At 62.7% G+C, this 27,218-nt stretch overlaps 4 protein-coding genes across 7 annotated transcripts in view; 3 read left to right on the forward strand and 1 right to left on the reverse strand.

Annotated features, from left to right (window-relative positions):
- Positions 1-167, reverse strand: part of RPLP2 (ribosomal protein lateral stalk subunit P2) — a 2,363-nt gene extending 2,196 nt beyond the window's left edge. The window contains exon 1 of the mRNA XM_035013631.1: positions 64-167. The gene's annotated coding sequence lies outside the window, so the exon portion shown is untranslated. The remainder of the gene's footprint in view (positions 1-63) is intronic.
- A 2,627-nt stretch (positions 168-2,794) lies between these two features.
- PIDD1 (p53-induced death domain protein 1) lies at positions 2,795-8,346 on the forward strand. Its single transcript, XM_035013632.1, is given in 16 exon segments — positions 2,795-3,765; positions 4,087-4,500; positions 4,818-5,027; positions 5,117-5,171; positions 5,340-5,541; positions 5,627-5,653; positions 5,655-5,753; positions 5,880-6,059; positions 6,140-6,287; positions 6,406-6,541; positions 6,628-6,778; positions 6,882-7,005; positions 7,089-7,207; positions 7,286-7,399; positions 7,511-7,716; positions 7,970-8,346. Coding segments are annotated over 16 exon segments (2,748 nt in total). The 5' UTR covers positions 2,795-3,461; the 3' UTR covers positions 8,229-8,346.
- A 634-nt stretch (positions 8,347-8,980) lies between these two features.
- SLC25A22 (solute carrier family 25 member 22) lies at positions 8,981-16,927 on the forward strand. Of its 3 annotated transcripts, none has more exons than XM_035013635.1 (10): positions 8,981-9,001; positions 12,299-12,462; positions 12,567-12,692; positions 12,904-12,959; positions 13,707-13,797; positions 14,327-14,445; positions 14,544-14,718; positions 14,803-14,957; positions 15,047-15,122; positions 15,271-16,927. In XM_035013635.1, exons 2-10 carry the CDS (start codon positions 12,443-12,445, stop codon positions 15,422-15,424), a joined length of 972 nt encoding a protein of 323 aa, XP_034869526.1. In that variant the 5' UTR covers positions 8,981-9,001; positions 12,299-12,442; the 3' UTR covers positions 15,425-16,927. The 3 variants fall into 3 exon arrangements, with proteins under 3 accessions (XP_034869526.1, XP_034869525.1, XP_034869524.1); XM_035013634.1 differs by lacking the exon at positions 8,981-9,001 and adding an exon at positions 11,206-11,300 and having other exon boundaries at positions 12,304-12,462; XM_035013633.1 differs by lacking the exon at positions 8,981-9,001 and adding an exon at positions 11,213-11,300.
- Positions 16,928-17,296: 369 nt separating this feature from the next.
- On the forward strand, positions 17,297-20,386 carry CEND1 (cell cycle exit and neuronal differentiation 1). 2 transcript variants are annotated; one of them, XM_035012408.1, is made up of 2 exons: positions 17,297-17,369; positions 18,827-20,386. In XM_035012408.1, exon 2 carries the CDS (start codon positions 18,850-18,852, stop codon positions 19,294-19,296), a length of 447 nt encoding a protein of 148 aa, XP_034868299.1. In that variant the 5' UTR covers positions 17,297-17,369; positions 18,827-18,849; the 3' UTR covers positions 19,297-20,386. The 2 variants fall into 2 exon arrangements, with proteins under 2 accessions (XP_034868299.1, XP_034868298.1); XM_035012407.1 differs by having other exon boundaries at positions 17,298-17,369; positions 18,752-20,386.
- Positions 20,387-27,218: the final 6,832 nt, after the last annotated feature.

Raw genomic sequence — 27,218 nt, forward strand, 5'->3', positions numbered from 1 at the left:
GCCCCCCGCGGCCCCCCGCGGCCCCGCAGGCCGGCCCGCGCCGCGGCCCCGCCGCCCACTCACTCGGCGGCGGAGGAGCCTCACGCGTGCGACCTCGGCGGCGTCGGGGACGGAAAGGAAGGCGGCGACGTGGGGGGCGGGGGTAATCCGCTACCCAGAAGTCCCCGGGACCCGCGCGCCGGGCGGCGCGGGCGCCTCCGAGTGACGTCACGCGGCGCCCAGGCAGCGGAGACGAGAGCCTCCGAGCTGCGGTGTCCTGCGGCCGCAGGCTGCGGCGAACTCCAAGTCCCAGGATGCACTGCTGCCGGAAGTGCGGGAGCGCCGCCTGCGCGGGTGCACGTGGCCGGCCCTCCCCGTTCGCTGCTCGGGGCGGGGGGTTTCCGGGCCTCAGGGACCGTGGGCCGCGGTGAGGTGCAGAGCCGAGCGGCTTGGGCTTGGTGGCTGCGCCCCTCCGGGGCCGCGTGGGCTCCGAACTGCCCTCCGCGCCCACGTGGACGTCAGCACGCGCCACGCGTTCATGCTCGGTGCCCGGGAGCCTGCCGCAGGTTGGCGCGCAGAGGGAGCCGGCGCGGCCCTGCTGCTCCGCAACATAGGTTTTAGAACGAGGACGCACGGGAGTAAATAAACGAGGCAATCCCGGGCCGACGTACGCCCGAAGGGATGAGCCGGCCCTGAGATCTGGGGCGAGCACCAGGCAGAAGGGTCGGAAGCAGGGGCCCCGCGGTGGCTGGAGATGGGTCCAGAGGCAGCCTGGGCTGTCACTACCAAGTGTATGTAGTTCATCGAGCACGGGTGTATTCGTGCAAACCACACCATTCCTGGGGGTGTCGTCGCTGTCATTACCCCCGTTTTATGGAGGAGGTGGGGCGCAGAGAGGTTTCCTTGCTCAAGGTCTCACACTTGGGGTAAAGTGGAAACCCTCCTGGCAAGGGCGGGATGTAATTGCAATACACAGGGAAGTGGCATGTTGTGATGATTGTTTTCAGAGTTAATACATGAGATTTACCGTCCAACCATACAATTCAGTGGCATTGGGTGCCTTCTCATGACACAGCCATCACCAGCCTCTATCTCGACTGCTTTCCATCTTCCGAAGTTGGATTCCATACCTGTTTTTTTTTTTTTTTAAAGATTTTATTTATTTATTTGAGACAGAGAGAATGAGAGAGAGAGAGCACATGAGAGGGGGGACGGTCAGAGGCAGCAGCAGACTCCCTGCCGAGGAGGGAGCCCGATGCGGGACTCGATCCAGGGGCTCCAGGATCATGACCTGAGCCGAAGGCAGTCGCTTAACCAACTGAGCCACCCAGGCGCCCGGATTCCATACCTGTTAAATAACTCCCTATTCCCTCCTCCAGCCCCCGGCACCCACCATTTTAATTTTTGTCTCAATGGAATTTGACTACTCTGGGGGCCTCACCGTGGAAGCATACAGTATTTGTCCTTTAGGATCTGACTTATTTAGCATAATGTTCTCAAGTTTCGTTCACACTGTGGCGTGTGTCAGAATTTCGTTCACTTTTAAAGCTGAGTAATATTCGGGGCGTCTGGGTGGCTCAGTCCTTAAGCGTCTGCCCTCGGCTCAGGTCATGATCCCAGGGTCCTGGGATCGAGCCCCGCATCGGTCTCCCTGCTCCGCGGGGAGTCTGCTTCTCCCTCTCCCACTCCCCCTGCTTGTGTTCCCTCTCTCGCTGTGTCTCTCTCTGGCAAATAAATAAATAAAATCTTTTAAATAAAAATAAAGCTGAGTAACATTCTTGTGATTTTTTTTCTTTTTTTAAGTCCTGGCAGCTACTTAGAAACGGGAGGTGGGACAGGAGTTGCGGAAAATGGAGCCTGGCCGAACTGCCCATCCTGGTGGGAGGGCTGGTGGCAGCAGGGGAGCTGGAGGAAGAGGGTGTGCATGAATTGATTTGGGGCAGACTGGGTGAATGAGCACAGATGGGGTAGGTTCTCTTAAGAGTCAGACCTAGTTTGAGGTTCTTGGCTTTGGCACTTACCAGTAGTTAAGTGACCTCGGGCAAACTGATCTGACAGAGCCTCCTTTTCCTTCCCTGTGAGATGCAAAGATTGAAGGAGGCAACGTGTGGGGAAGCCCACTGCTGGGGCTCTTGGACCAAAGTGATTGCCGGTAAAGCAAGATCACAGGAGCTGGGACCAGGTTTCCAGAGGAGGCCCAGGAAGGCTTCCGGGAGAAGGAGGCCCTTGAGGCTGGCCGGGGAATGGTACATCTAGTGCTCTGGCTCTGGCAAGAGGCGGATGTGAGGCGGCAGCTGCGATCAGCCCCCAAAGCCCTCCTCCGTCCCGAGATTGCACCAGCTCACTTTAAGGGGGCCAGAACGCACAGCTCCAGAGTAGGGCGGGCCCGAGGGCCAGGAATCTCCGAAAGGGCGGGTTTTGCAGCGCGCGACGCGGGCCTTCCCAGCGGGAGAGGCCGGACTGAGGCAGACTAACAGGAAGCCGAGTGCAGCTGGCTGGCGGCTGGCGGCTGCCGGTTGGGGTCCGCGGCCGCATCGCCAGGGCTGCGGGGAGGGGAGGGACCCGGAGGCCTTCGCCGGCGGTCCCAGCCCCGAGCAAGGGGCGTCCTGACTGGGCGGGACCCGAGGCCTGGCCCTCTCGGGAACGCGCCGGCGGACGGCGCCCAGCCTCGAGCGCAGGTACGCGCAGGGCGCGGGCGGGCGGCGGGGACGGCGAGGTTGGGGGGCCTCTCCCGGCCAGGACCAGCCCCCAAGCCGTCGGAGCCCGGAATGTGCAGACCACTGCCCTCATCAGCAGACCTAGGTGCGAACAGGAAGCGTGAGCGAACCCTCCTCCAGTGGTCAGGAAGTGGGGTCCCATCTCCAGGACCCCAGGCCCCCCCAGCTCACACTCCAGCTCTCCCTGCCCCCCCCATTCATTTATCTGACACATACGGGCACAATCACCCCTTTCCTTGCCGGGGCCACTGCCCCCACGTGGTAGATAAGAGTCCTCGACCTCTGGTCAAAGCTGGTGGGTGTGAAGGTTGGTGGTCCGGCTGGACCCAAAACTCTTATACCCAGAGGGGGCAGGGAGGGGGGTGGGCAGCCAGGATGACCTGACAGCTCTAGGAGTCTCTTGTTCAAATTTCCACAAGTGGGACATGAAGACTCATTTCTCCCTCCTCCCCCTGCCCCCCATCAGGTTCCCCAGGCTCCTCTGCACACAGGTCTCCCTGCTTGCTGCCTTTCCAGTCCTGAGGTTCTCATTCCCCAGCCCTATTTCAACTATGATCTGTTCAGCTGAGGCTTTGGGCTCTGTGGATCAGCTGGCCTGGCTCAAGGACTGCCCCCAAGCCAGAATCCCCATTGCCCTGAGTAGGAGGGCCCATCCCCACTCCCTTCCACTCCTCCCCCTGACTCTGCAGCCTCCCTGGGCCCTGCCTGAGCAGGCCTGTTTGGCAGGCTGGGACATGTCTGGACCCCGAGGACAGCCGGTGGGCGATGGCTGCAGAGGTGGAGGGGCTGGAGCCCGAAGCAGCTGCTACAGAAGATGCTGCGGGAGATGCTGCGGATGCTGTGGATGCGGAGCCTGGGGACCCCCCTCTCCTGGTTGGGAACCGGTTGAACCTGGACCTGTACCCTCGGGGCTGCCACCGGCTGCTGAATCTGTGTGCCCAGCGGCCCCCTCAGCTGCTGGAAGTGGAGTTCTTGCGGCTGAGTGGCCACGAGGACCCTCGGCTGCTGGAGGCTACCCTGGCCCAGGTGCCGTGCAGCCTGCAGCACCTTCGCTCCCTGGTCCTCAGAGGTGAGTCCCACCTGGTCCCAGCCCTGTCCCAACCCTGCCCCCCACAAGGTGAAGCTGGCTGAGCCCTGGCTCCTGGAGGCTGCAGCTGCCCACTGGGGTCTCCCAGCAGACCCCAGTGTAGGTATTCTTCCTGGGGCAGATCATGGGTGATGGCTATCAGCTGAGATGAGCCTGCAGTATCTGTCCCTGTTCCCCCTGCATCTGCTGGTGTCTCCGTCTGTCCCTCTCTGGGTGGGGTTGGGGTAGCGGTCTGTGCCTCTGCACTGAGCTGGGCCCTGGGATTCTGGCTCTGAGGGCCACATCTGCTTTCCCCCTTTCTAGGCGGACAACATCGGGACGTGCTGGGTGCCTGCTCCCGGGGCTCCCTGACCACACTGCCAGCTGGCCTGAGTGGCCTGGCCCGCTTGGCCCACCTAGATCTGAGCTTCAATAGCCTGGAGACACTGCCGGCCTGCATCCCACAGATGCGTGGCCTGAGCAGCCTCCTGCTGTCTTACAACAGCCTTTCAGAGCTGCCTGAGGCCCTCGGAGCCCTTCCCTCCCTCACCTTCCTCTCTGTGAGCCACAACGGCTTGCAGACGCTCCCTACAGCGCTGGGATCCCTATCCACCCTGCAGCGCCTTGATCTCTCAGAGAATCTTCTGGACACCCTGCCCCCTGAGATTGGAGGCCTGAGCAGCCTCACCGAGCTCAATCTGGCTTCCAACCGGCTGCAGGGCCTCCCGACCTCCCTTGGTGAGTAGGACTCGTGCCCCTCATGGCTCCCTGGGCCTGACAGGGAGTGCCCTTCAGCTGCTGCCTGGTTTCTGCTGTCTTGTCCTCCACGGGGGGCCCCTGCACACACAGGCTTGGCCCATCTTGGAGCCTTCACTCCTCCTGGGTGGCCCTTGCTTGCCTTCCCTTCCCTGGCTTTCAAGGCTCCCTGCACAGATTTCTCAAGCTCCCCGAGTCTGGCCATCTGCTTGGCCCTAGCGTGAGTATCCTGTCCTGCCCAGGGCTGGGTGTGGCCCTGAGTGGTCCTCTGCTGGCGCTAAGCTGGCACCTGCCCGCAGTGGGGCTACGGTCCTTGCGGTTCCTTGTTTTGCACAGCAACCTCCTGACCTCAGTGCCTGCCGGCCTAGCCCACCTCCCGCTGCTCACCCGACTGGATCTGAGGGACAACCAGCTCCGGGACGTGCCCCTCGAGCTACTGGACGCCCCCTTTGTGCGCCTTCGGGGGAACCCCCTGGGCAAGGTTCTACCTGCCTCCCACAGTCCCCCAGGTAGGCTTGTTGCTAGGAAGAGTCAGGCCACAGACAGGCCAGGATGCAGGTTCCATAGGTGTCCTAACAGCTTGCCTGTTCCGCCGCAGAGACGCCCGTGACCCCCGAAATGCCCAGACTGTTCCTGAATTCAGATTTGGACAGGTGTGTGTGGGGAGGGGGATGGGGCTGAAGATGCATGTCTCTACGCTGTCGCTCTGTCCATGATGAACACAGTGTTCATACCCCAGGGGTCTTCTGGAGTTTCCCGGGGGTCCCCGATCCAGCCACACCCCTTCTATTGTCTGACCTGATGCCCACCCTCTCCTGCAGCTTCCTTGTGACTCCCCAAGGCTGCTCAGTGACCCTGGCCTGTGGGGTCCGCCTGCAGTTCCCTGCTGGGGCCACCTCTAGCCCTGTCAACATCCAGTATCGACTCTGGCTGCCGGAGCCACACCTCGTCCCCTTGGGTCCCCATGACTCCCTGCTCAGTGGGGTCCTGGAGCTGCAGCCCCACGGGGTGGCCTTCCGGCAGGCATGGCCAGGGCGAGTCGGGGTGGGGGGCAGGGGAGGAGGGCCCAGGCATGGGACCCAGTGCTCACACCACCCTTGCCTGGCAGGAGGTGGGCCTGTGGCTACTCTTTGTGCCCCCCCCGGGCCCGGCGTTGCCGTGAGGTGGTGGTCAGGACCCTGAGTGATGACAGCTGGAGTGACCTGGAGACTTACCTGGAAGAAGAGGCACCCAAGGTGAGAGCCCCCTAGGCCTTCCTGGGAAGGAGCACTAGGGAGGGGCTCCCTCCAGCCCCTGGTCAGCCCTGCCTGGTGGCTCTGACCTAATCCTGACTCCCCTCTGACCCCACCCCCCATGTCCAGAGGCTCTGGGCTCACTGCCAGGTGCCCCACTTCTCGTGGTTCCTCGTGGTTTCACGTCCTGTGTCCAACACCTGCCTGGTGCCACCGCAGGGGACGTTGCTGTACTCCTCAGGACATCCTGGGGTCAAGGTCACATTCCCCCCTGGGGCCACCAATGAGCCTCGTCACGTCCGCATGCAGGTGCAGGCAGGGCAGCCACTGTGAGTGGTGGGTGGTGCCTCGATGCAAAGGTGAGTGTTCCAGGCGCCCGTTTGCCCCAGGTGGTGCACGTGGGCAGCAGAGAGCTTCGAGCCCTGCTGGAGGAGCCTGAGGCGGCGGCCAGCCCCCTGCTGTGCCTCTCCCAGAGCGGCCCCCCCAGCTTCCTCCGGCCTGTCACTGTGCAGCTGCCTCTGCCCCCTGGTGTCACAGGTGAGAGGTGGCCAGGTGGCCTAGCTGAACTCATGGCCACTGGGTGGAAGGGGCCGTGCTCTCGGCAGGGGAGCCCCTACCAGGGACACCTCAGCCTGCGGCCCCCTCGCATCACCAGGCCTGAGTCTGGATCGCGCTTGTCTTCACCTGCTGTACCGGACCCCTCCTGAAGTAGCCTGGGATGACATCACAGCTCAGGTGGCACTGGAGATCACCCACCTGTACGCTCGCTTCCAGGTCACACACTTCTCTTGGTCAGTGCCCCCAGCCCCAGCTTCCTCAGTCCTCTCCCCCAGCGAGCCTGTCTGGGCAGCCCCCACTCACCCCCAGGCCCTCCCAGGTACTGGCTCTGGTACACCACCAAGACCTGCGTGGAGGGCCTGGCTCGGAAGGCCTGGGAGCGCCTGCGACTGCACAGGGTGAACCTCATTGCCCTGCAGAGGCGCCGAGACCCCGAGCAGGTTCTGCTCCAGTGCTTGCCCGGCAACAAGGTGGGTGCGGACTCCAGAGGTCTGGAAGAGCTGCGTCGGGAGGGCAGAGGGCCTGCATGGGGGTGCAGGGCATTGAGCTTGAAGCCAGTGGGTCCCCCCCCAGGTGGATGCCACCCTGCGGCGGCTGCTGGACCGGTACCGAGGCCCTGAGCCCTCTGACACGGTGGAGATGTTCGAGGGCGAAAAATTCTTTGCTGCCTTTGAGAGGGGTATTGACGTGGATGCTGGTATGCCCCCCCTGCCCCGCCCCTAGAGACAGGATGCTGGGGTCCATTCCCCAGGCTCCCTGCTGAGCCCATCCCACCCCCAGACCGCCCGGACTGCGTGGCGGGCAGGATCTGCTTTGTGTTTTACTCACACTTGAAGAACATGAAGGAGGTGTATGTGACCACCGCCCTGGACCGGCAGGCTCAGGCTGTGAGGGGTCAGGTGGGTCAGCGGGGTAGGTTGCCCCAGGCTGCCTGGGCAGAGGCCAGAACACTGAGCCCCATCTCACCCCAACACTAGGTGTCCTTCTACCGGGGAGCAGTGCCCGAGGAGGTACCTGAGGAGGCAGAGGCTGCCCGGCAGAGGAAGGGCACAGACTCCCTCTGGATGGCCACTCTGCCCATCAAGCTGCCGGTGTGGCTGGGGTGGGGGGCAGCGTGTGTGAAGGGGGCAGGGGTGGCACAGAAGCCCGGGGCTGGTCAGGGAGCAGAGGGTAGGGCTCACTGCACCCCTTCCTCCTCACAGAGACTACGGGGGTCCCAGGGGCCAGAGCAGGGGCAGGGGACCAGCCTCTCCCTGGCCCCTCTGACCCTGGGTGATGCCGAGACTGGCTTCCTGACCCAGAGCAACCTGCAGAATGTGGCTGGGCGCCTGGGCCCTGACTGGCCAGCCGTGGCCCTGCACCTGGGCATGCCCTACCGTGAGCTGCAGCGCATCCGACATGAGTTCCGGTGAGTTCCTTTGGGCATCCTGATGCTGGCTCTGGACCAGCCTCAGGCCTGGGTCCTGGCTGCCAGGAGAGCTTTTCATGAGGCTGGGTGAAGTCCAGGGTGAGTGGGGACAGGGCAAACAGGCAGGAAAGGGAGGGTCTGGCCACACCTCACCCAGGGAGCAGGGAATCCACCCGAGGAGGGTGAGCAGAACCTTGGGTGTGATGGCTGGGCCTCTCTATCACCATTCTCCTTCTCCCCCACCCCCACCCAGGGACGACCTGGATGGCCAGATCCGTCATATGCTCTTCTCCTGGGCTGAGCGCCAGGCCGGGCAGCCAGGGGCTGTGGGGCTCCTAGTGCAGGCCTTGGAGCAGAGCGACCGGCTGGATGTCGCTGAAGAGGTGAGGGCTGTCTTGGAGCTCGGCCGCCAGAAGTACAAGGACAGCATCCAGCGCACAAGCCTGGCCCCCAGGGGCCTTGCCCCACCTGAGCCTTCAGCATCACAGTCCCCAGAGTCTGCCCAGGCCTAGACCCCACTGACTTTGGGCGGGCCGCTGATGGACCCTGGCCAATGGTCAGAGGCCCCCATTTTCAAGCTTTCCCTGTGTATGGGGACAGTGACCTCCCATGTGTAACAAATATGTCCTGTTTTGGCTGCTTCTCAGAGCTGTTTATTTGTTGGGTGGAGGAGTGGGTGGAAGGCAAGGGGTGGCCTGAGGTCAGAGGCCTGGGCGCTGCTGGGAGGGGACCTTGTGTAAAGACTTCACTACCCGCCCCGTCGACACCCCCCTTGCTCCTGCTTCCTCCCATGTGCCCAGGAGGGAGAGGAGCTCCAGCTACAAAGTAACTGTGCAGCACCAATGGATACAAAGTCACCTGTGTGCGGGACTGTGCATCCCCCAAGTTGGTGGGCAGGTGCTTGGCCAGATGAGTCCCCTCCCAGCGCCCACTGTGCGACCACGGACCGCTCCTGCCCTGGGACACCCTCTTCCCAGCATTCCTTGCCACCCGTTGGCCCGCCGGGGCTAATCCCTGGGTCCATGGCCCATGTAGGGCCGGGAGGCCCAGAGACCAAAGAAGGGCCTTTTGGGGACCGGCGGCTGTGGCCACGCGGGCGCAGTGGCCGCGGCGGCCGGGAGGGGGAGCCGGAGCCCGCTTGCCGAGGGCCGGGGGCAGGGGGCGGAGCGCGCTCAGCGCCGAGCGGACGCGCCTCCGCGCCGAGGAGCAGCCGGGCGCGCGGCACGGCGGGGAGGCGAGCGCGGCGGCGGCGGCGGCGGCGGCGGCGGCGGCAGCGCAGCGCGCGGTGAGTGCCTGCGCGGCCTCTCCCTTCCGCTGCGCCCACCCGACTGCGGCCCGACTGCGGGGCCCAGGGGCGCCGAGGCGGCCGGGGGAGGTGACGGCTGCCCCGACGAGGCGGCTCCGGGGAGGGGGGGTGCGCGGGTCGGCGGATGCTCCGACCGGCTGCCGTCTGGGTGTGGGAGGCCGTGCTCGACCCCGGGCGGTGCCGGGCGCGCTCCCCGCGCACACGTGTCCCCACGGGGTGGGAAGCTGGGGCCAGAGCCCCAGAAGCGGAGGCCGGGCTGCGGGGGGCGCACACGTGGGACCCCGCCGGACTTGTGTGGACACGTGCGTGGCTGGAGTCGCCATCGCCTCGCGGGGGCGGCGTGACCGTCTGGGTCCCGTCTGGATCCCCTCCAGAGGGACAAGGGTCCTGAGCCGGCCTCCGAGCTGGAGCCCGCAGCCCCCACCCCCGGCCTCCTTTGTTCGTGGGCTGGGGCCCCTCCGACAGGGTAGAAAGCGCCCCCCGCCCCAGGGGGAAGGGACGCGGGGAGATTGAATGGGCAGCCAGAGGCCAGTGCCACACTCTGATCTTCACCCCCATCGGCTTCCGTCGGGGGTGGGGGAGGGGAAGCTCAGCGGCTTCATTTGTGGGAGATTTTACCCCTGGGAGGGTCTGGAAGTAGCAGCATTATTCTGTGGCTGATGTCTGTGGGCAGCGCTGTCCACTGCCTGCCTTCCTCCTTAGTTTACCTGGCTGCAGACGTGGAGACAGGGGGACGATGAGGGCTGACAGGCCCCGGCCTCAGGCCTGGCCAGGGTTGCTGGGTTTCTGTGGCAACACGAGGTGCCTGGGGAAGTTGTTCCACAGATGTCTCTTAAGCAGGGGTGAGAACCACAGAGTCAGGACCGACAGAGGGGGGGTTCTGGGTCCCGTGGACCCCTTGCCAGTCTCCCCAGGCAGAGCCCCTTCATTCTCACTGCTGTCAGGCCAGCGACCCTCTTCCCTGCTCCATCCTGCAGCCTGAAGCACGTACTGTGAGACCCCAGACTCACTGTCTCCCTCAGGCGTGGCATCCCTGAGCCTGCCTCTCTTCCTGGCACAACTGCTCCCCTCCTCACCTTAGACACTCTGTTTGACTTCCGGGACCCCCATCACCCAGTGTCCCTTAACCCTGGACGGGAGGTGGGGTCTGGTGATGCTCAAGGAGGCAGGGTTTACTCAGCCCCCCAGAGGGCAGGAGTAGGCTGCAGAGAGACTGCAGTGAGAATATAGACCCTGCCCCTGACAGCCTGGGGCAGCAGAGAGCTGGCCGTAGCTGGTCTACACCTGGAGGTGGGTGGGGTGGGGGTGGGGAGGGAAAACTCAGGTTGAAGTTCAGAGGTCAGACTTTTATCTGCAGGCTAGGGCATGGGGAAGCAGATGCTGGGGACAGAGGCCCAGGGCATGTGTGTCGGGGACCCCTTGGCCGGGCAGAGGGCTCTGGGAGTGCTCGTTTCCTGTGCCCTCTGGACCTGCCAGGTGAGCAGTCCTGTGGGTGGCAGCCAGAGGCCTCTTGAGACCTAGCCAACACTTCCCTGCCCCTCCCTTTTTAAAAGATTTTATTTATTTATTTGAGAGAGAGAGAGAGTGCGCGCGCACGCACGAGCAGGGGGAGGGGCAGAGGAAGAAGCAGACTCCCCGCTGAGCAGGGAGCTGGATGCCCTCGATCCCAGGACTCTGGGATCATGACCTGAGTCGAAGGCAGACGCTTAACCACCTGAGCCCCCCCCCCCCAGGCGCCCCAGTCCTGGCCTAGGGTGAGGTTCCCATGAAATGCGTCTTCATCCAATAGACACACAGGTCTCACGAATAGGAGTGGGCACAGACCCATCTCCACTCCCACGGGACCAGATTGTCCACACAGAGGCCCACAGGGGGCCTGGGCACAGAGAGCGCCCCATTCACTGGGTCCCAGAGCCCTAGACAGATCCAGCCTGCAGGCTGCAGACAGGAACCCACGGGGCAGTCGGGGTCGTGGTGGCCACGGGCTGGGGTTCCTGTGGATGGCTGGTCAGGCTTGGCTGGGTCAGCCTGAGTCAGGCCCACTGCCCTGTGTGCTGATCGTGTCCGAAGCTGGGCCCTGCCTCTCAGAAGCTGTCACGCCCCCTCCCATCCCACAGCAGCTGAGAGCCAACTTGCCCAAAGTGAAAGAGAAAGTCGCCCCCCCCCCCAGGCCGGCCCCGCCCCGCCCGGCGGCCAATCCCGGCAGCGGGCACCTCCCTTGGCCCCTGGATCTCCTCGGTGAGCCCGGTGGGCTGTAGTCCTGGAGGTGCACCTCAGGGTGAGCGGGACTGGGGGCTGCGGAGGTGGTGGGGCTGGAGGGGCAGGGGACACAGGGACAGATGGCCCGGGAAAGCTGAGGTGAAGGTCACCGGTCCTCAGAGGGACCAGGGGTGTGAGCCAGCCTTGTGACCCTGGGTGACAGTGCTGTGGGTGAGAGCCCACGACAGCTGGCCTCGAGGGGGCCCAGGCAAGAGGCGGGAGAAGGCTCCAGGGCTCTGGGGGGCCCCCGACAGGAGGCTCTGGAGGCCGGCTCTGCCCTGTCTCTAGTGAGAGGGGCCCTGTCTCCCCCAACCCCCAGAGTGGATGCGTGAACCATCCCAGGGAGCCTCAGTCAGCTGTCCCCTTCTCAGCTGCCCCCCACCCCATGCCCCAAACTCCCCCGAAGCTTCCAGAGGACCTGGTCTGTGTGTGTGTGTGTGTGTGTGTCTGTCTGTCTGGGAGTGAGATTCCTGGAAAGGGTGGATGGGAGGGTGGGTGCAGGGCTGGGTGTGGGTGAGCATGGAGCTTCTCCAGGGGGAGGGGCTGTCTGGGGTCCATGGGGGGGGCTGCACCTGGCGCGGCAGCATCTACCTGGGTAGCTGTGAGCTGAGCCCAGGTTGGGAGGTGCTCCTCAGCCCCTCCAGCCTCCATCCTGAGGGGGCAGGCGCCAGCTGTGGCTGCCCGAGGATGAAGGGGTCACCGCAGTCCAGGGTTGAGATGCCTGGCTGGCAGACTCACTGCCCCAGAGGCGCCTGGCCCTTTAAAGGCAGAGTGCGCTCCTCGGCCCGTTCAGTGTGCACGTGAGTGTGTGTGAGCGTGAGCGAGGCCAGCAGGGGAGAACGCACCGGTGCGGGGGCGGGGGCGCCTTGAGGGGAGACTGGGTGGCCCTAGGGATGGGTGAGGGGCTTGGTGCTCTTGCGTGAGACCTGGGGAGGGGGTTTTGGGGGCAAGATTATTTCTCTGTGTGCCTCTGAGTGGTCTGTTCCTCCCTCCCCTGATTCCTGTACCCTTTTCTAGAACAGAAGCCGTGGTTTTAAAATTCCCCGGAAAGTGGAGGACCGCCCCTTCCCCCTCTGTCCCACCCACGCTGCGCTGCCTCCGTCCTCCACCTTCTGGGCTGGCATCCACCTCTCCGGCTCCCACCTGGGTGCGCTCAGTTAAATGGCTGATAAGCAGATCAGGTCAGAATGCAACCCTGCCTTTGCTCTTGGCCCCACCCCACCCCATGTGTGGTCCTGACCTGTGGCCTAGGAGGCCACTCCTGACACTCTCTCTGCTCCCACAGTCTGCCAGCCAAGCTCATCAATGGCGGCATCGCTGGGCTGATCGGGGTCACCTGCGTGTTCCCCATCGACCTGGCCAAGACGAGGCTGCAGAACCAGCAGAATGGCCAGCGCATGTACACCAGCATGTGAGCATGCCCGGTGGGGGCCGTGGGCATGGAGCCATGTGAGGGGGGGCCAGGCTAAGGCTCAGACTCAGGCCCTGTTCCTGCATCCCCCAGCCTGATTGACAAGAGGGGAAACAGGTCAGGGCTGGTCTGGGGAAGTTCCTGTCTGGGTTAGGGCTGGAGCCATTGCTGGCCCCCTGGCTCACCCTTCCCGCCCCCCCCTTGGCTGCAGGTCTGACTGCCTCATCAAGACCATCCGCTCAGAGGGCTACTTTGGCATGTACCGCGGTGAGGCTGGGGATGGGGCCCGTGTGGGTGGCACCCTTCTACAGTCTCAGAGGGGTCCTGCTGTCACGGCTGGGAGGCAGGTGGCAAGGCCAGGCAGGGCGGCCTGCTGGGGCCTGGTGTGTATGTGTGGACATGGCCCGTGGGACCCGGGTGTTGGGTGAGCAGCACAGGGTGGGCTCTCCGGGGAGGGGCCGTTCTCAGCGGCCCTCCCAGGGCATCAGCCCCATCCCCCGCTCGCTGCCACTGCCCGCATGGCAGGGCGCTCTGTCCTTACCGTGCAGGTTGCAGCCTTCTCCCCTGCTTTCCAGGGCAGGTGGGACTCCATCTGTGCTGGGAGGCGGGAGGGCGTGGGGCACTACCGCAAAGCCGCTTAGGGGACAATCCCCAAGCCTGGCTTTGCCCAGACACTGTGCGGCGGGACCCCCCCACTCTCGCTCACCCTGGGCCTGTGTCCTCCACCCAGTGCCCGCCCCCCAGCGGAAGCACCTTCTGTCTTCCAGGGGAGGTGTTCCTCAGGGAGGCGGGAATGGGTAGATCATGCAGGGAGGGTGAGCGGGGCGCCTGGAGGAGGCCCTGCCCTGTCCTTGCCTGGTTCTGCCCTGCCTGGCACCAATGTGGGTGAGAGGGCAGGAGGAGGAGCCAAGGAGTGGCTGGGGTGGGGCTCAGGGAGCCGGGAGGCCAGTGCTGGCTGAGAGCTTCCCCAGCCCAGGCCACCGACTTGCCTGTGCTCCCCACTGTGCCCCACAGGAGCTGCTGTGAACCTGACCCTTGTCACCCCGGAGAAGGCCATCAAGCTGGCCGCTAACGACTTCTTCCGCTATCAGCTCTCCAAGGACGGGTGAGGGGGTGAGGGGCTGCCGGCCAAGGCTGTGAGGGGGAGGGGTCTGTGCCTCCCGACAAAGGACAGAAGCCCTGCCCCTCACCTCCTCCCTGCCTCCTGCACGGGGGAGGGACGCAGATGCCAGTTAGCTGTGCTTTGGCCCTGGCGGTCCTGGCCCCCAGCCAGTGTGCACCACCCCTGTAGGGTGGGATCTGGGGGGGCACTGACCAGCTTCCCCCTGTCACCTGAGGGTGGGGCTGAGAAGCTTGGCCCTTTGGTTACTTGAGACCTCAGCATCTCCACTGCTATTTGCTTGAGAATGGCCCTTCCACCTTCCCTGGCCCTGCTCGTGGGGCCGTCTGGCTGTTGGGCTGTTGGGCTCGGTGCTCATTGCTGGAGGGCCTGAAGGGGTATCTGAGGCTGGCAGGTGCTATACCCCTCCAGAGCCGCATCTGCCTCTGCCACTCCCCACCCCCCCGCCGCCCCCACACGCCCAGGGCCGCAGAGGCTTCTGCATCGCACCACGGCCCTTACTCCCTCTCTCCAGGCAGAAGCTGACCCTGCTTCAGGAGATGCAGGCCGGCTGTGGGGCCGGCACCTGCCAGGTGATTGTGACCACCCCCATGGAGATGCTGAAGATCCAGCTTCAGGACGCAGGCCGCATTGGTGAGGGCATGGGGAGACAGAGGGCGAGCCCCAGCCCCTGCCCAGGTGGGAGGTACTAGGAGAGAGAGAGCCAGCAGGCCTATTCCTTCTCTCCCCAGCTGCCCAGAAGAAGTTACTGGATGCCCAGGCCCAGCTGTCAGCCCAGGGCGGCGCTCAGCCCTCCATGGAGGCTCCGGCTGCTCCCCGGCCCACAGCTACCCAGCTGACCCGGGACCTGCTTCGGAGCCGGGGCATCGCCGGCCTCTACAAGGGACTGGGGGCCACATTGCTCAGGTGGGAGTGACGGTGAGGGTGGGAGGAGGGAGGCCTGCGCACCGCACACCTCTAGGTCACCAGTGTCCCTCCCTCCCCCCACAGGGACGTCCCCTTCTCCATTGTGTACTTCCCCCTCTTTGCCAACCTGAACCAGCTGGGCTGTCCCTCATCCGGGGAGAAGTCTCCTTTCTATGTGTCATTTCTGGCTGGCTGTGTGGCTGGGAGTGCGGCCGCCGTGGCCGTCAACCCCTGTGATGGTCAGTGCCTGGGACTGAGGCGGGGGGTAGGGGGGGCGGTGCGGGTGTAGGTGGGCTGGGCCCCATGCTGACCTGCACACCCCCTGCAGTGGTGAAGACAAGACTTCAGTCGCTGCAGCGTGGTGTCAACGAGGACACCTACACGGGGTTCCTGGACTGTGCCAGGTGGGATGGCCCCACGGGGGTGGGGTGGGGGGTGGGCCACCAGTGGCCCTGACCACCCTACACGGGGTTCCTGGACTGTGCCAGGTGGAAAGGCCCATGGGGATGGGGGGGCAGGCCAGCAGCGGCCCTGACCACCTTCTCCCCACAGGAAGATCCTGAGGCACGAGGGCCCCGCGGCCTTCCTGAAGGGCGCCTACTGCCGTGCCCTGGTCATTGCCCCACTGTTCGGCATCGCTCAAGTGGTCTACTTCCTGGGCATCGCTGAGACCCTGCTGGAGCTGCTACAGCGACCCCAGCACTGAGCCCGGCGGCCACCTGCGCCCTCCAACCGAGTGGGACCAGAGTGGGGCCGGAGCCAGGTGGCCCGCCCAGGACTGAGCAAGAGAAAGTCTCTCCCCACCCTTCCCACACGGGTGGGGGGAAGCAGAGGAAGGGATGAAGGGTCCACATGGGTGGTGCACACAGAGGCCCCTTAGGGGTCCTGCTTGCACGACCACTGGGATCAATGTCTTATTTATGTAGAAAACGCAGAAAATCTTTACATTCCTGGAGCCAGCCCCCCGCCACAGCTCCGCCCCGGCCTGAATACCCCCAGGGCAGAGCTGGTCTCTGGGCTGGGGCCCCCAGGCCAGGGCTGGGCAAGCGGGACCCTACCCTCCAGTCTACCAGCTCTTGTCCCCGAGGCTTGGTCCCTAGTCTACAAAGGGGACCCCGCACAAACCTATTTATTAACTTGCGGAGCACAAGTGCTCTGTCCATCCCTGTGTCCATCCGTCCAGCCTGTCCCTGCCACTGCCCTTCTCGCCTTGGTCAGGACTCCACTTTGCCCCCCCAGCCAGCCTTGCAGGAGGATTGGGGTCTCCTGCCCCCCATGTTGAGCCAGGGGTCCCAGGCAGGGGGTCACACTGAGTTCTGACTCCCAGGGCAAGCCCCCCCCCCCACTCCACTGTGGGACCCAGCATCCCTCCTGGTAGGCCTCTCTACCCCACTCCAGGCTGGGGCCTGCAGCGTGTGAGGTCTGTGTGCATGTGCAAACGTTCTGGGGAGCAGGTTGTGTCCACCAGCCCTCCACTGGCCTGCCCCTCAGAGACAGGGCTGGGGGCGGTTGGGGTGAGGGGTTGCTGGCCTTACCCACATGGCCAGGTAATGTATGTGTGTGTGTGCCGTGTATGCCCTATAGGCTCCCTTCTGACCCCATTCAGGAATTTATTTACCCAGTCTGGTTCTTGCTGCACCTCAGCAGATCCCCTCTTCTGAGACACCCCCCCCCCCCGCCCCGGGTCCAGGATTGGCCAGTGGGGAGGGCAGGCATGAGGACCAGTATGGAGCCTGGGGGTACTTGCTCTATTTCCAGGGTCAGGACCTGCTCCCTCAGTCCTCCCTGGGCCCACCCTACTCTCCGGGCGTCTGCATTAGGCCCCTGACCACACTCCATAAGCTCTGCCCTCCCGGGACCGCCCTCCTACATTGATGTTGTGAATTGAGGCAGGCCTGCCTGCCCTGCCCCTCCCCGCCCTGCCCTGCCCCAGGCCACGTGATTGTGTTGGTGATTGATCCTGATGTGCTGGTGCTGTGTACCCCACCTGGGCTCCCTCCTCCGAGGCCCCTCCTGGTGACACTACCTGGGGCTCAGGCCGGGGCCCCCCAGGTCACGGCTGTCCCCGGGAGCTGCCCTCTCCCACCACCTCTGTACCTTGGAAGCTGCTGCTGCTTACAGAATTATATTTTTTCTTTTCAAGAGTTTTAAGAAGTTGTAACTTTTTGTGTCTTGTCTTGTGAGAAGATAAATAAATATTCTAAGTAGATACTTTCTCTCTGAAATCTGTTAGGGTTGGGGGAGGGGGAAGGGAGCCTCTCTTTTTGGAACCGGCCCGCCTCCCCCTGCAGACCTACCTCGGTCCACCCCCCCGCCGGTCGGCACAAGGCCTGGGAGGAGGGCCTGGGCTACGGGCCTCCCGGCCCCGCGCTGGCGGGACTGGAGGTGCGGGAAAGGCAGCCCCCTTTCTTCCCTGACGGCAAGCCGCCCTTGGGGTCCCCAGAGCGCCCCGCCAGCCGGGGGCGCCGGGGCGGCCGACAGGAGGCGGAGCCGGTGGTGATGTGGCCCCGCCTCCTCGGCTTGCGGCGCCGAGAACAGTGCATTGTGGGAAACTCCCAGTCGCCGCCGCCGCCGCCGCCGCCGCCGCCGCCGCCCGCCCTGGTCCCGCGGACAGCGCACAGCGCCGAGGGGGGAGCGCCGGGAGCAGCAACGTAAGACAGCGGGGCCTCCGGGGCCTGGGGCCCGGGGGGTGACGGGGCGGCCCCGCGGGGCGAGTGGGCAGCTCCCGCCTTGAAGGTCACTGGGGGCGCAGGCTGGGCACCTGGCTCTCTCCGCCCCTGCGGCTCCTGGGAGGGGGAGGGGACACTGGCTGACGTCAGTATGAACCAAAAATAACGGGGTATTGCGGGGGAGGAGACCACCTGCCCTTTGCAAACTTGACGCCCAGCGGCTGGGTACCCATCCAGAAAACCAGGGGTTGAGGGGCTGCTGGGACTCCCCGGGAAGTGGGGCAGCAGCTAGGCTGCTCATTGGGACACCCCCATTATACTATGACCTACAGGTGACCTTCAGGTGTGGCTCGTGTGCCTGGCCTAGGTGGAAAACCTGGGCTGCTGCTTCCCACATGGACTCCCTCCCCCTGGGGGGGCTGTTTCTAATCCTCTCAGAGAAGAGGCAGACGGGGTATCTAGGTCTTTGGGGAGAGATGGCTCAGGCCCAGCCCAGTAACCCCAGTACCCAACAACTCAAACATTGAGGATCTGGGCCAAGCTTTTCCTATAGTCTGGAGGCCCCATCCTCTGCCCTGGTCCAGGTTTGAGGATGCTGAGGTTGAGGACATGGCTTGTGTCCACCCCAGGCTCACACCAGGGACCCCCCCATACACACACACACACTGCCCTTGCCCCAGAGGCAGGCACAGCCCCAGACTCAGGAAGGACTCCCTGCCCTTGAACTGGAGCAGGGGAAGCTGGTCTTGGGGGTGGGTACCGGGAGCTGGGGAGGGGCAGATGGCTTGCCAGGAGGCACAGGGCCTGTCACTGCCTGCCTGACTGGCTTCTCCAGCCCCCTGGGGAAACACCTCAGGTGTGCTGTACCCCAGTTCTGGCAGCCTTGGGCCCATTCCCACCCCACTGACACCGGAGAGTCCAGACTCTGGGTTCCTGCCCTTCCCCCTCTCCCACTTGGACCCAGTCCTCCCAAGAAGGTACACAGTTGGTTCTGCCCGGGCACACCCCCCATTGACCATATATCCTCCTCGGGACTGGGTGGGCTCTCACTTCCCCATCAGGGCCTCCCTACCCCGGCCCGATGGAGATAGCACATGTATGGGCAGGACCATTGTGCAGACGGCTTGTCTCATCCTGCACCCCCAGTTTGTTCAGGGCCAACACGCTCTGCCTGTGTGGTTGGAGGGGCTTCTCAGAGAGCAGTGGGGGACAGCTGGAGAGCAAGCCCTGGAAGAAGAACATCCTGAGTGGGGTCTCGGGGGGGGGGTCCAGAGAATTGGGCAGAATCTCTATGAGGACAAGATGGTAGGGGCTGAACAGGAGGGCTGAGTCTCTTGCCACAGCCTCACTGTGTCTCTCTCCAGGCCTAGATAATGCCCAGGGGTGAGCTGTCCTGAGCCGCTGAGTTCCAACTGCCTGTCTGTCCACGCACACCCCAGGTAGCCTGCCAGCACCGCCCACCATGGAGTCCAGGGGGAAGGCAACCAGCAGCCCCAAGCCCGACACGAAGGCTCCGCAGGCGGCTGCTGAGGCCAGAGCCCCGCCAGCTGTGGATGGGAAAGCCCCCTCAGCTAAGCCTGGGAAGAAGGAGGCCCAAGCAGAGAAGCAAGAGTCCCCAGCGGCCCCCACCCCAACTGCCAAGAAGACCGCGGCCAAAGCAGACCCTACCCTTCTCAATAACCACAGCAACCTGAAGCTGGCCCCCGCAGCCCCCAGCAGCCCCGAGGCCACCCCTGAGCCCAAGGGCCCTGGGGATGGGGCTGAGGAGGATGACGCCCCCAGCGGGGGTCCCGGGGGCCAAGGCCCTTGCCCCTTTGAGAACTTGACCCCCCTGCTGGTGGCTGGGGGTGTGGCCATGGCAGCCGTAGCCCTAATTCTTGGTGTGGCCTTCCTGGCCCGGAAAAAATGATGGCTGGTGCCCAGGTGGGGGCATAGCCACTTCCTGTACAGATCTCAGGAGCCTAGTGCATGCCGAGCTCACATACAGCTATCCATAGTCCGTACGTGCGCACCATATACACATATACCCCCATACACGCAGAAGGACAGACACGGACAGGCCCCCCAGCCATGGAAACCAAGCCCGCACACTGGCGCCCAGCACTTACCCCTCCCAGGCTCCAGCATGGGGCAGTGGGAGGAGTGGACCTTGAGTGTGGCCCACCCGCCTACAAGCAGGTGGACGTGTGCCAGCCGGTCCCGAGAGGCCCCAGTGGTCCCAAGCACTTCCTGGCAGCAGAGTCTGGACGAGTCCCCAGGGCTGGGTAGGGGTCCGGGATGGGCTCCCACAAGGGCCCAGCCCTTGTGGGGACATTAAAAGGTATGGCTGTTTCACTCTCCCCATTTCTGCTCTTTGTTTGTAGCTGGGCAGGGTTGGGGGGCCCATCTGGGTAGGGCCGGGCAGTGGGCTGACCCGAACCAAGCCTTCACGGTGGCAGCTGAGCTTCCGTGCCACCTTTGCCCACCATCTGCACCCTGGCTGGGTGGACAGACAGCCCAAAGGCTGGTCTGGGACGGGGCTCCCACCATTCACCCTCTAACTTTGCCCCAGGGGAGCCACTGAGGCTGGGGCCACCTCACTTCCTGCCCTGACTCCTCCTCGTCCTGCAGCAACTGTCCTTGGGGCATCTGAGAGCCTGGCAGGGAGGCCCGGGTTGGGGGGGACCTCGAGGATCTGCCCAGTGGCTGTGCTTGTCCCGCCCCTGGAGACAGCCCGTCCCACCTCACCCAGCGTCCTTTGATTCTAACAAGCGTATAAATGCAATAACACAGAGTAGAGCTGCTTGGTGGGTAACCATCACCCACGTCCACTGCCCCGTTGTGCTTGCAGGGAGCCTGTGGGTGCAGCCCCCCATCGGCACATCGGATCCCAGCTTGGCCCATGGCACAGTGGCAGTGGGCAGGCTCTGGAGGGTGGCCATGGGCACTGACACGCCCTTGCCTGGAACCCTGGGCCTGAGCTGAGGCTGAGTCTGAAATAAACTCTGTTGTCTAACGGCTGGGCTGGTGTCCTCACCTACCTGGGGGGGAGGGGGGAAGGCAAGGGCTTCCCAGCGGGTTGTGGGGGGTGGTCACGTAGCCACACCACCAGGCTTTCCAGGGAGGAATAGGGAGCTTCAGGTGCCACTGGCCCCCCACCTCCTGCCACCCCCATGCCTTTGATCCTGGGCCCTGCCCCATCCCAGACAGCCACACTCAGGCCTTGCTGTCGGCCCTGGCCCTCGATGGACTCCCACCCCTAGGCCTGGGCTGCCAGCCGCAGTGCTCAGGGCAGGGCTGGGACTGGAGCGGTAAGGGCATGGGAGGGGGATGGGGGTCCTCGCTCTGATGTCTGAGACCAGAGGGTGTCTTTCTCCACCACTGTCTGCAGTGAGCTCCCCATCTGTGCGGGGCACAGAGGAGACCGGGAAGATGGGCTTTCCTCCTCTTGCCACCCCACTGCCCACAGCTCCCTGAGCCCCCTCTGGCCAGATGACCCAACTGGTCGGGCCTGCCTGCGCCTCCAGCTGTGGGCAAGGCTGTAGGGGCAGGGTCTGGGGGAGCAAGGCCCTGCTGGACCCAGAAGCACTCCTGGGAGCTTTGTCACCCTGGGCCCCTCCTGCCCCCACCCTCTTGGAGCTGACATGTTGGGGGGCATGCCCTTCCCTTCTTTTCCTGGTACCCACCCTCCCAGAGTGGCACGCCTGGTCCCTGTACCCGCATATCAGGCCCAGGCAAGTCCCGAGAACTTCTTTGGAAGTTCAAAACAGACCTGACATCCTCGCCCAGGCACGCCCCTCCTCCGAGTCCTGGAACCTCCTCCTGACCCCCCCCCACACCACCAGCTCCTCAGAGTCCTTGAGCCACCTGGCCAGAGCCGGCCACACAGGGTGGGGGGCTGTGGAGCAGGGCAGACGCGGGCCAGAGGTCCAGCCTCCAGCCCCCTGCCCCGCAGGGGCCAGGGCAGCCGCCCTTTGGCTGTGCGGTCCCCTCTCCCCCTTTCTCCATTCTGTGGCTTGCACCGTGAGCACGAGCTCTGTCATCTTCAACCAGAAGTCCAGAGCTTGGCCCCTCAACATGGGTACTCCACCCGAAGTCGCCCCTCGTGTTCGTCAATTCACAGGACACTGAGCTTGTTTCCAAATAGAGCAGTGATGAAAATCCTTGTAATTCGCCCGGTGCCTGGTGTCTCTGGGGTGGGATGTATGTGTGTATCGCATGCATATCTTTCTTTTGTTTTATTGTGGTAAAATACACATAACATAAAATTTACCATCTTAGCTATATCAAATGCACAGTTCAGGGCCACTAAGCACATTCATGATGTGCAGCCGCCCTTACCAATGGTTTCCAGAACTTTCCAACCTCCCAAATGGAAACTTTCCCTGTGAGACACTGACCCCCATCCCTCCCCCGGCCCCGGCGCCCACCGTCCACTCTCTGTCCCCCTGAGTCACCGACCCCCGCCCCTCCCCCGGCGCCCACCGTCCACTCTGTTCCCTGTGAATCTGGAGACTCTAAGGACCTCATGCGGGGGGAATCCTGCAGTACTTGTCCCTCTGTGTCTGGCCTATCTCACTCAGCATCACGTCCCCCAGGTCCATCCACGCTCTGGCAGGTGTCAGCGTGTCCCTCCGTGTTCAGGCTGAGTGACGGTCCGGTGTGTGGATGGACCACGTTTATCCGCTCGTCCGTCGACGACACTTGGGCTGTTTCCACCTTTCCGCTGCTGTGAGTTAACACTGCTGTGAATGGGGATGCGCGCATGTCTCTTCAAGACCCTGCAGTCTCTTCTCTTGGGTACACTCCGGCAGCTGGATTGCTGGGCCGCACGGTGGGGGCATCTTAAACCCGGCTGCTCCGGCTGGAGCCCGGGGGTTGGCCGTGAGGGCACTGCTCCCCTCACCGTGGTGACACAGGGCAGGGTGAAACACTAGATTTTGCTAGTCCAACTGAGGCAAACTGGCCTCTTCTGGTTGTTTCTCTTTGCACGGATCTAATGTACTTCTCTTCACAAAGTTCTTGGCCATTTGGGTCTTGCCTTCTGTGATTTTTCCTGTTGGTGCTATTTGTCCATTTTTCTATTGGATGGAATGCCTTCTTCTCATTTATTTGGAGGACTTCTCTACATGTTTTGCCTACCGAGCCTTTGCCGAACTGCAAACATCTTTGCTCAGTGGCTGGCTTCCCTTTTGCTCTGTCTCCTGAGCACAGAAGTTCTAAAGTCTGAGTTTATCACACGTAACTCCCGTTCCCCTTACCATATACACTTTGGGATCTCGGTTAGGAGGACGGATACTCTTCCTTATTTCAGGCTAATATTCTTGGCATTTGCTCATGTTTAGTAAATGTCATGTTTCAATCTATCAGTGGACCTTAGGTTTTGTGCATGGAGTGAGCTGGAGATCCAATGTGACTTCTTTTCCATCAGCAGATCCGATGGAGCACAGGATGAGGATGGTCCCTGCGAGCCTGAGGCTGCTGCCTCGCCTCTCACTTCTCAGCCCAGCCAGGCCTGTTCTGAGCCTGGGTCAGCTAACACCACTACCTGTCCGTGTAGCTTTGTGGTAGCCCTTGGCGATGATCTCCTGTTTCTTTATTTCTAATTTCACACACACACTCAGCTCCTGGAATCCCCTCCCTGGGACTGTAAGACTAGGTTAGCTGAGGTCCCTGGGCCCCATGTGGGGTTCTGATGCTCAGCTTCTGTCTCATTGTGTCCCTAAACTTGAGTAATGTAGGGACCTTTCCAAAATGAAGCAAACTCTTAGGGATGTCCAGGGCTGGGTTTTTTTTTTTTTGGTTTTGTTTTGTTTTGTTTTGAGACAGAGAATCAAAGATAGTGACAGGGAGCATGAGGGAGATGAGCGAGCACAAGCAGGGAGGAGCAGGGGGAGTGGGAGAGGGAGAAGCAGGATTCCCGCTGAGCAGGGAGCCCGATGCGGGGCTCGATCCCAGGACCCTGGGACCATGACCTGAGCCGAAGGCAGACGCTTCACGGACTGAGCCACCCAGGAGTCCCCCAGGGCCGGTTTAAATTATTGTTATTACAGAACTACTTTTAAGGTCTTAAAAAATACCAGCTATAAAAAGTATTCAGTGTATAAAAAGTACATACAACAGGGGTGCCTGGTTGGCTCAGCTGGTAGAGCACATGACTTGATCTTTGTAAGTTGTAAGTTCAAGCCCTGTGTTGGGTGTAGAGATTACTTTAAAAATCTTTTTTAAAAAAGTATGTACTATAAATCTAAATCCAACTTTCCAGGCCATCAGGAAAACAGGAAAACGCAGGTGGGAGCATCATCTCTTGGGACAGTGGTGTCCACCGGCGGAGCACTGTCAGAGGAAGACCCTGCCGCCCTGGGGCACCACGGGGACTCCCCAGAGACCTGGGCTCTCAGCCTTCGTACCAGTACCTTAGGTCTTCCTATCGCCAGCCCACACCACATTGTGCTCCGGTGGGCTTCGTAGGGCCCCGGGTGGCTAGGTTATAAGGATGCAGAAGATGTGTGCATGGGGGGGCCCACTTTGTTTTTCTCTCTAGCACCCCTTCCCTCCCCCAAGAGTGGGCAACTCCTCTTTGGGGACTCCCATCCTGGAATGTATTCTTGGCATGACCAGGGAGAAGAGCTGGCCACTGTCTCCGGACCCTGTCCTCCTCCCCAGAGATGGACATGGGGCTAAGTGGGGTCCTCTACAACCTTTCTTCCTTCCCTGGGGCAGAGTGATCAATACCCCACAGAAGGCATGGGTGACAGGCAACTCTGCTCCCGAGCCTCACCCCAGCCGCTGCGGGTCAGTCCTCCCTGACTCCTGGTCTTCAGCCCCCCCCAGCCCCAGCCCCAGCCCTGCGGCTCCCTGACCTCACACCTGGTCCCCGGGCCGGACAGGCAGAGGCTCCCTGTGTCCCAGTGGCTGGCCCTGGCGCGCCCGGACCTCTCTGTCCAGTGTCTCTGGTGCAGGGAGGGCTGCTGAGGACTGTCAGAGGGGTGGTGAACAGAGTGTCCACCACCCACCAGCCTCAGCACAAGGGACAACTGTCCTAGCAGGAGAGCAGCTCACCTCCTGTGCTGTTGCAGAGGGTGTTATGCTGGCATCACTGGGACCCCTCCCTGCCATAGGGAAGAAGGGCCGTCGCCCCCCACCCGGCACAGTGGTACCGGAGGTTTGAGGGGAACCCCCTTCAGGCACTCCTCCGGATCCTCCCATCTACCCATGCATCCCTGTCCTAATATCCTGGGCAGCGTGCAGCCCACCCCCCTGTCGCGTCACCCCACTCCAGGCCACCAAACTGCCTGCCCACTTGGCTGACATCTTCGGCCCACACCCTGCCAGCCTGGGAGGGACATGGAAGCAGTAGCTCCCACCCTCTCAACTACTGCCAGTGTCCCACGTGATGAAGGCGAAGGGACCCTGTGCTCCCAGCCCACTGCCCTGGCCTCAGCAGCCCATGCCCTTAGGGGCGGCCACTCTCTGCTGTCCGGTTCAGGGTCTGCATGACTCACAAGTGCTTGGGGTTTAAGTCTCCAGATCCCACCCAGCCCGGCCTCAGCCAAAGAAGAGCCTGAAGCCTGAGCCCTGCTAGGAGGAGGGATGCATCTGGGGCCCAGGACATGGGTCACCTGGCCAGCGGCCCTGAGAGCCCAGTCCCAAGTCTCCTGTCTGAGGTCCATGCAGTGATCAGGCTGCCCTAATGGGGGGGGACACTCAGGGAAGCTCTGTGAGTTTAGGAGGTCCTCAGAAAGGGAGTGCCTTTCTTCTTCTTTTTTTAAAATTAATTAATTAATTAATTAATTAATTAATTAATTTAACAGAGATAGAGAAAGAGCACAAGTAGGCAGAGTGGCAGACAGAGGGCGAGGGAGAAGCAGGCCTCCCACTGAGCAGGGAGCCCAATGTGGGGCTCGACCCCAGGACCCTGGGATCATGACCTGAGCCGAAGGCAGCCGCTTAACCAACTGAGCCACCCAGGCGCCCCAGGGAGTGCCTTTCTGAGGGCAAATGGTGCCTCTGGTGCCCATGGGCTTTGAAGGACAGTTAGGAGTTTGCCAGACAAAGAAGAGCTCCCGTGTTTCAGAGGGAGAAGTAGCAAGCCAGGGAACGGCTCAGGCACACTCTGGAAAGGAAGGAAGCAAGGGAGCCTGGGGGTCCTGAGGCTTTGGTCAGCCCGCCTGCTGGAAAGGCCCCCAGAAATGCCCCCCGCCCATCCATCCTTGCTCCATCTGGAGCAATTTCCAGAGAGAGGAATGAAACAGTGAAACCTTCTGATTGGTGCATGACAACATGTCATGGGACCCCCTGCACCTCATGTTTCAGGGTCCCTGAACAAAGGCAAAACCCCAGGTTCAAGGGCATCACTCCACGGCAGCAGAGCCCCTATGCCCGGTCCCCAAGCCCCCTCCCCCAACCTTCCCTCCCCCACCCAGGCAGTCACTATTGGATGATGAGGCACCTGAACAGCTTGTAGATGATGCCCTAGAACTCCACGCCCATGAGTCCCACATCAGGACCTCAGCTGTGACTCTGACAAGGGCCTAGGGAGGGCCTGGGGATGGGGTTACTCCCACCACAGGGCTTGAAGTGGGAGACTCTTCTCCCCCAGACCTGGATCCTTCCCGGGAGACAGTCATCAGACATGGGCCACTGGCTGCAGACCCCTCTGTCCCCTGAGGCTCTTCTGTGCTCTGCCCTGGGAGGAAGAGCTAACTGCCAGTTGATCCCCCTGCAGCAGCCCCAATCATGCCCAAGGCAGGGCCTGAGTAGCATCCCCCTTCTCACCTGCTGGGCGTGAGGGAGTATAAGGGGCAAGGGGCTGACCCACTGGAATGCGAACCCACTCAGGAAAAGGGTAGAGGGCAACAGACCACAACCTCATCTGGGGGGTACCCCCACTAAGGGCTAACCCCAGTCACCATGACAGGGCCTCTGGCATCATCTTGTTCAAGTCCTCACTGTCCACAGGGGCACACACAGAGAGGCAGGCCACTGCCAGACCCAGACTAAGGCCCCAAATCACCACACCTGCCCCTGTGCAGGCTGCCCACCCCGACTCCAAATGCCACGAGGGATCCTTCCAGGCTTGCCTGTGCCAGGAACCACTGACCCGCCCACACATACTGGCCTGGACACATGCAGGATTATGTGCACAAGGAGACCTGGGCTAGAGGGTCTGCTTCTGCTCAGGCAGGTGGGTCCATCCAGCAGGCGTCCTGCAAGGACCCAAGCGTACAGTGGGGTGCATACCACCTGTGGGCACACACGCATCAGCCTCAATGCACAGCGCCGCAGCCAGGCTACCTCGTCTATCCTCTTAGTGACAGAGAAGACCAGCGTGGCTTAATGAGGTCTGTGATGCAGGAGGAGGTAGGCGTTAGGGCTGCCCTGGGGTGGTGTAGGGGGCACTGGGCCAGCAGGAGGATCCCATGGCCCTCGCTGCAGCCTGGCATCTCCAGCCCCTGGTCCCACAAATGTGCATGTGCGGGGCCTGCCCTACACCCAGAAAACTCTTCCTGTGGCTAGGCCTAGCCTATGGTCTGACCTTGGGCCTGTGGGCCTCCGTCCAAAGTCCCCCACCCGTCCACATGGCTCCTGTCCCCTGTCCTGAGGCCCTGCCCATGCCAGGAGCCCCTAGCTCCTGCTTCGCTCATGACGGGAGGGCCCTGCCGAGGTTGAGGGTCGCACGCAGGTAGTCAGGAGCTGTGGGAGCGTGGGGCCTCGTCGGCAGAGGACAGGGACAGTGGTTGTGGAGGCAGGCATGCCCAGGAGAGGCACCTTGGCCTCGCCCCGACCACTTTGGTGTTTCTTACCCATGACACAGTTTTCCCTAGTCAGACCAGAGGCTGGCAGGACCTT

This window comes from Mirounga leonina, unplaced genomic scaffold, assembly GCF_011800145.1.
Source record: "Mirounga leonina isolate KUSES-001 unplaced genomic scaffold, KU_Mleo_1.0 Mir_166, whole genome shotgun sequence".
Lineage (NCBI taxonomy): Eukaryota > Metazoa > Chordata > Mammalia > Carnivora > Phocidae > Mirounga > Mirounga leonina.